The sequence below is a fragment of the Fukomys damarensis genome, unplaced genomic scaffold, assembly GCF_012274545.1.
Source record: "Fukomys damarensis isolate Sample0158 unplaced genomic scaffold, DMR_v1.0_HiC HiC_scaffold_37, whole genome shotgun sequence".
NCBI lineage: Eukaryota > Metazoa > Chordata > Mammalia > Rodentia > Bathyergidae > Fukomys > Fukomys damarensis.
The window spans coordinates 8700880-8707669 of NW_022900949.1; the positions used below are offsets into that span (position 1 = coordinate 8700880).

The 6790-nt window shown below is 60.3% G+C and overlaps 1 protein-coding gene across 1 annotated transcript in view; it reads right to left on the reverse strand.

Moving 5' to 3' along the window:
- Positions 1 to 6724, reverse strand: part of Ankrd24 (ankyrin repeat domain 24) — a 16938-nt gene extending 10214 nt beyond the window's left edge. The window contains exons 1-14 of the mRNA XM_033759612.1: positions 6660 to 6724; positions 5646 to 5732; positions 5411 to 5541; positions 5240 to 5328; positions 4578 to 4642; positions 4022 to 4079; positions 3115 to 3185; positions 2809 to 2915; positions 2481 to 2668; positions 1903 to 1931; positions 1211 to 1291; positions 972 to 1079; positions 348 to 392; positions 168 to 266 (exon numbers count right to left, since the gene is read on the reverse strand). Coding sequence (XP_033615503.1) covers positions 168 to 266; positions 348 to 392; positions 972 to 1079; positions 1211 to 1291; positions 1903 to 1931; positions 2481 to 2668; positions 2809 to 2915; positions 3115 to 3185; positions 4022 to 4079; positions 4578 to 4642; positions 5240 to 5328; positions 5411 to 5541; positions 5646 to 5732; positions 6660 to 6719 — 1218 coding nt within the window. The 5' untranslated portion in view covers positions 6720 to 6724. The remainder of the gene's footprint in view (positions 1 to 167; positions 267 to 347; positions 393 to 971; positions 1080 to 1210; positions 1292 to 1902; positions 1932 to 2480; positions 2669 to 2808; positions 2916 to 3114; positions 3186 to 4021; positions 4080 to 4577; positions 4643 to 5239; positions 5329 to 5410; positions 5542 to 5645; positions 5733 to 6659) is intronic.
- Between the last annotated feature and the right edge of the window lie 66 nt (positions 6725 to 6790).

Below are 6790 nucleotides of genomic sequence, written 5' to 3' on the forward strand. Positions count from 1 at the left end.
CGACCTGGCTCCACCCCCACCGGACTCTGACCCCGCCTCTCCCTGGCTCCTGACACAAACCCGGCTCTGGCCGCGCCCTGGATCCACTCACCCTGGTTTTGGCCCAGCCCTTGTTTAAAGCTCTGTCCCGCCCACAGGCCCTGGCTCCGCCCCGCCCTCGCACCCACCTCCAGCAGGGACAGCCGGCTCTGCAAACTTTCTACCTCCCGTCCCAGGCTCTCCTTCTCCTCCTGCTTCTCCGCCAGCAGCTGCTGCAGCTCCTGAACCTGGGGGCGGAGGCGACCGGCTCTGGCGCCTGGGCTGGGGGATACCCGGCAGCCGCCCCACTCCCCACCGCCCGCGCCTACCTGTCTCTCCAGGCCGTGCACCGAGGTGGCCTCCGCCTCCTGCGGCTGATGCAGACCAAGGCATATGGTCGGACCTGGGCTGGGACCTCCGGCGGGCCTCACCTGCCGAGGTGCTGCCCGCTCCACCCACAGATGTCCGCTCACCTGCCGCGCACTACCCGCACCGTTGTGACCCATCATTACTGGGATTTACTGAGTGCCCACTGTGCCAGACACTGCTCTGTCCACTCAGCATGTTTTGGCCGGGTGCCTATTTGTAGCCAAACCCTATTTTGGGGGGATACTGGGGATCGAATTCGGGACCTTGCCCTTGTGAGGCAGGTAGGTGGGGCCATGCATTCACTCCCCCTCACTTGAATATTCATCTGATAAATATTTATCTTCACCAAAGAGCCTTTTGAGCAAGAGGTCAAGGAGGAGGTGTGGAGACATCTGGGGGAGCAGCATTCCAGGCAGTGAGGATGCAGCCCATGCAATGGCCCTGGGGCAGCAAGGAGCCTGGCTCCATGCAGAAGAATCCAGAAGGAGGCCACCTGGCTGGAGGGGGGCGGGAAAAGTAGGGGGACTCTCCCCCAGGAGTGCACCCCACCCAGGCTTGCGCAGTGCTCCTCCTGACCTCCTAACCTCGTGTTTCCTTCGTTCCTTGTGTTGCTCCAGGCCCCGGATCTTCTGCAGGAGGTGGCCCCTCTCCTGCCGCAGCCGCACGATCTCCTCGTAGGCTTCTCGATCGTCCTGTCCTCTCCCCAGCAGGGACCCACCACCTTTACATGAGGCCTGAGGCTGCCCCTTGGCACCTGAGCCAGAGCTCAAACCCCTAGCGGGGACTCCCCGGCCACCCTCCCCTAGGCCCCGGCATCTCTCACCGGCATGGGGATGTTGGCCGGAGGCTGGGGCGCCTTCCGCTTCCTGGGACCCCCTCGCTTTTCATGGCTGGACCCAGAGTTCTGGGATGGGCAGAAGGGGAAGGTGGCAGATGGGGGGCCAGGCCAGCCTCCTCCCCAGTACCCCACCCAGCCAGCCCACTACCCACCCACAGCCCCAGCTCCACCCTGACTCCCCTGTGGACTCAGACACTCCCAGCCTCTCCCCTGTCCCCACTTAACAGGGACAGACAACATTCCATTCCCTGCAAGTCCTAAAATTTTGTTTATCTTGACCCAGCGTCTCCCATTCATCCTCCTGCCTCAGCCTCTCGAGTGCTGGGAACACAGGTGTGCACCACCGTGCCAGGCCCAGTTCGAAATCTTATTGTCTGCTCCACACCCTTCCGATTGCCTTGGGCTTCCCCTGGCTGGACCAGATCATCTAGAGGCTGCTTTTCTGGGTGAGGATGAGATGCTCTGGAAGGCAGCTTTGTCCCTTTCCCTGTACCAGCCCTCAGCAGCCCAGTCCCCTCTGTCCCGGTTCCCACTGGCTTGGGGAGTCTGGGGCAGCAGTGTACCCAGAATCTGACCCTGCTCCCAACAGATTCTCCCAGGAGGGACCGACCAAGCCCAGCCCGGTCTCTAACTGCGCCCTGGGGAGGGCCCATGCACGCACGCCTCAGGGTCCCTACCTGAGAGGAAGCTTCGCCCGAGTCCTCTTCTACAGGCAGAGCAGAGCAGAGCAGGGTCAGGCGCTGGAACCGGGGACTCCATTCCCAGGTCCCAGATGGGTACTCATGGGCCCGGGAGGAGGGGTTCTCTTCAATTCCCCAAGTCAGGGCTCGCGAGGCCAGAATTGATCATCTCAGCAGAATGATGACAGGAAGGACTTTGAAACTCGCAAAGACAGAGTGGCATTTCCCAGAGGGGTGGGTAGAGATGCCACTTTTTTTTTTCTTGTACTGGCGATCGAACACAGGACCTTGCACTTGCGAGGCAGACCCTGTGCCACTGAGCCAAATCTCCCGCCCAAGATGCCACTTTTTAGGACAGGCAAGGCCCTAAAAATGTGGAAGATCCGGAGAATCAGAGTGGATCCCCAGACCACTCTAAATGTTCTGGGGATCCTTGAAACTGCCTCAAGTAAGGGAGCCATGAAACCGCTTCTAACCAGGCAGATATGGGGTACTTTGAAACTATCCCCAATAGGGAAAGAAGGGGATGATGGGAAACTGTCCAGAAGGAGATGCAGGGGGAGGGGCTTGCATACCGCTGGGTGGAGAGGGGCGCCGGGCGGCCTCCTGCAGGAGGTGCAGGATGAGTTTGTCCCCTGCCAGGGCTCCGTAGTGAGCCGCATCCTGGCCCAGCGCATCCGCGATTCTTGGCTGGGCCCCGCCCTGCAGTAGCACCTCCACTGTTTCGGGGCTGGACCCCTCACAGGCCAGCATCAGGGCTGTCCTGCCGGGCAAGGGGGCTAGTGAGGGGGTGAGCATATTCCTGGACCCGCACGTCCTCCTCAGCACCCGATCAGATCCCCCGCTCAGAGAGAGTTCAAGACTTCCCAAGGTCACACAACACAGAACCAGGGAGAAGCTCACCTGCCCTGCAGGTCCTGGTCATTAGCAGGAGCCCCCTGCTGTAGGAGGAGGCGGCACAGATCTGTGTGACACATCTGAGCTGCTAGGATGAGGGGCGTTGCACCAGACTGGTGGGAAACAGAACGAGGGATGAGGTGTCGTGACAGACAGGGACGGAAGACAGAGAGGTAGGGAAGCCTGCAGGACCGCCCAGAGCTTCACCCCAGACTCCCTCATTCTGCAACAGGGTCCCTCAGGACGCTGCCACTCGGAGACAGTTACCTCAAGTGCAGTCTCTCTCCCCTCCCAGAGATGCCAGAAACTCACCCGATCTCGGGGGTTAAGGTGCGCCTTGAAGGAGCACAGCAGCTCAGAGCAGGAGAGACAGCCACCAGCCGCTGGGAAGAGGACAGGGCACGGTAGGAGGCAGAGGCATTTTCCTGGGAGCCCACATCCAGCATGGGATTCCTTTTCTGCACTGAGCTATGTCCACCTTTTTTACTTTTGAGGCTGGACCTCATTAAGTTCCCCAGGTTTTGGTTTGAACTCGCCGTCCTCCTGCCTCAGCCTCCCAGAGCGCTGGGATGACAGGCATGCATGCCGCACCTGGCCCTGAATTTTTCTTGAGCCGGAAAAAAACGTTTCCAGAGGAGTTACCCAGAAGCAGTGCCGCCACTAGGTGGCAGCGTCCTCCAACTACGGGAGACGCGAGACGCGCACCGCGACAGGCCCCAAGCTAACCGACTAGAGTGTGTTTCCCTGGCTCGTGTAAGGAGCCTGGACTGGGTGCAGGCCCAAGTGGGTGGGAGCTTCCCTCCCTCGGGGAAGAGGGGATGCTGAAGTTGCAGGCTGACTGGCTGGGCTGCCCCGGGCGTTTCTCAAGGGTGTTTAGCCCTGCACACTCATTCTCTGAAAGGCCTGCAAAACAGCAGGCTGGTGCTCCTGGGTCAGGCGAGCTGGGATCCCCCAATTACTGTGGGGGGCGACATAACGTCTTTCTGTCCAGCGGGCCTACGGGAGGGAGGAGGCTTGGTCAAATTGAAGCTGAGCTAGGTCCGGCACACATCCCGGTGCTTGGTAAAGGAAAAGGAGGCAGCAGGGCCAGGTGCATTGGCGCACTCCTGTCATCTCAGCCCTCTGGGAGGCTGAGGCAGGAGGATCACTGAGAGTGTGAGCCCAGCCTGGGTGCAGCACCCACTGAGCCAGTGGGCAGACAGGGCTGGGCCGCACCCACCTGCATGGTGCAGAGCTGTCCACCCGCTGCTGTCCTCCACATCCACCACGCAGGAGGCCTGGGAAGCAGAATGGGTTACCTGATTTCTCTAGGACCCGTTTTCCTCCCACCCCCGACCTCCCTGGCTTAGGGAGCCCATGCCACAGGCCTCCGAGTGACTCAGCTTTCATGAGAGTTGGTGAGAAAGAGGGAGTAGCTGGAGGCTCAGAGTGGCCGCGACTAAAACAGTACTTGAGGTCTGAGGAGGAACGAGGGTTCATGGGTGCCTAGTACTGGGAGTGTGTCCTTTTTGTTTTTCTTGGTGCCGGGGATCGAACTCAGCACCTTGGAGCTTTGAGGCAGGCGTGGCCCTTTCTGGGAGGTGTATCTTGGTTTGAGACATAATTGGACACTCGGGAGTATCTGATAATCTAAGGAGTAGCTGGGGCTCAGGACTAAAACGGGCATATTGGGACTCAGGGAATATCTGGAGGTTTGGGATCTTGCTGGAACTCGAACAGTAGAGGTTGACGGAGTAGCCGAAGCAGGGAGTATCTGAGATAAGCAAGTAAATGACCTGTAGCAGTTGCTTCAAACACTGTGGGTGCCCATACTTGGCAGCTAGGTGGAGAGCGTTGTAACCTGAAAGGGAGAGAAGTTTCCCTGCAGATCCTCCAGGGCTCCCAGCTGTTTCACACACCTGCGGCAACTGTGATGGAGTTTCCTGCGTCTACACCTCATACTTAGAGACCCCAAGCCCCACACATTATTATTTTCTCAAGTCCTCAACTAACCCATGCACCACCCAGATTCTTCTCTGACCCCAGCTACTCTCAGAGCTCCAGCTACTCCTAAATCCCAGCTTCTCCTGCGAGCCTCAGATACTCCCCTAACTCTGGCACCCTGGGGAGGGGCCCACGGACCTTCCTCTAGCTGCCTCACTTTCTCAGAAATCTCCCCAAACCCCAGATACTTCCTGGTCCCAGCTGCTCAAGCGCAGCCTGCGTCCCAGTTACTCCCCAGGGAGTAACTCCCCAGGCACCGTCCTTGCCTAGCACCAGCCGAGACTCTGTCCTTGTGCACCAGAGTCTGAAATGCCCCTGTGCCTCCCCCTGCGCAGTGGAGGGGACTCCCTTCTGCCTGCAGGGGACACTGAGACCTGGAAGCAAGGCCTGCTGGAGTCTGAAGCCGGGCACTGCTCTGAGTTCTACCTCCCTCCTAGGCCCCGGCTGGCGGTACCTGCCCCGTCTGTGCTCATGACATTGGCGCCCTGTGCCAGCATCACCTCCAGAGAGCTGGCCGCACCCCGCATGGCTGCCAGATGGAACCTGGGGGTCAGAGGTCAGAGGTCAGAGGCGACACCGCGCAGCTTCCCCTCAGCCTTGCCCCTGGGGAGGCACCGGCACTCACGCGGACTTGCCGTCGGGGTCCAGCTTGGTGGGCACCAGGCCCTTTCGGGAGATGAGCATGGCGACCCGGGCCGAGTCGTCGCTCTCCACAGCCTGCAGCAGCCGCTTGTCGCTTTTGCCCCAGTCTTGGCCCTGAGGGTCACACCCAGAGGCGCGTGGGGCCGGGTGGGCCTCCGTCCCCTCCCTGCGTCCCCTGGCGAGGGTCCCAGCTCTCGCCGCCCGCCCTGGGCACTTGCCTGGCGCCTGCCTCTGGCTGCCGGCTTCAGGGTGGGGCAAGGGCCGCAGGGCGGGCAGGAGCTGAGGTCGGCAGGGCTGAGCCGCAGCTGCAGGGGGAGGTGGTCCTGGGTGGGGGCCAGCGACAGCGTCTCCCAAGCCAAACCCACTGCCAGCCTTGGCCTGCTCAGCCTCAATGTCTCTGTCCTGAGTGTCCCCACGCCAAGCCCCAGTCGTCCCTCAGAGTGAAGGGAAGTGGACGCGGGCGGGCTGACCCACGACCTTTTCTAACCGCTTTAGTCTCCTCATCTGACCCTAAGGCCCCCTGTCCTATCTCCCAAAGCCCTCTCTGCTCTGTCCCACAAGTGCACCTTCCCCATTATCCCTTCATACCTCAAGACCTGTCCACCCAAATGGTAGCCTGAAAACATGCTCAGATGTCTTCTCCAATGTCTACAGTGCTCTCCAAAATTACCCTCCCCCCAAACAAACCAAGCCAGGTGTGGTGCACACGCCTGTAACCCCAGCACTGAGGAGGCTGAGGCAGGAGGCTCTCTGTGAGTTCAAGGCCAGCCTGGGCTACACAGTGAGTTCCAGGCCAGCCTGAACTAATAGTGAGACTATGTCTCAAAAACCCAAAAAACCAGGCCTGGGATTTAGCTCAGTGGTTGTAGCACCTGCCTCGAAAGTGCAAGTGCCTGAGTTCGGTCTCCGGTAACAAAACAAAAAACTGTTCTCCAAATGTCACGATATCTTCCCAGGACCAGACTCCCCAATAGCTTGACATTGTTCCCCCAAATGGCCCCATCTAACTCCAAAACGGGCTTCCCAAACTGTTCCCCCAAGGTCCTCTACATTCTTCTGTGTCCCCGACTCTGTCCTCAGAATTGTCCTTGAGTGTTCCCGACTGTCCCATCTTTCCCCCAAAGGTTGTCACCACCCTTATTCCCTCCCGCGTGCATCTTTCCTGTGTCTGGGGCGGGGCGGAGGGAGGGGGAGGAGGGACTAGCGCCCCAGCCCCACGCCCCGAGCCCTACCGCAAGGGAGGTGGCTGCGCACAAACACAGCTGCTTCATGGCGTCCAGGGCGCCGGGCATCAGGGATGCGGGGCGGAAGGGCTCCAGGAGGTGGCGGTCCAGAGGGGCGGGGAGGGGCGGGGCCACAGACG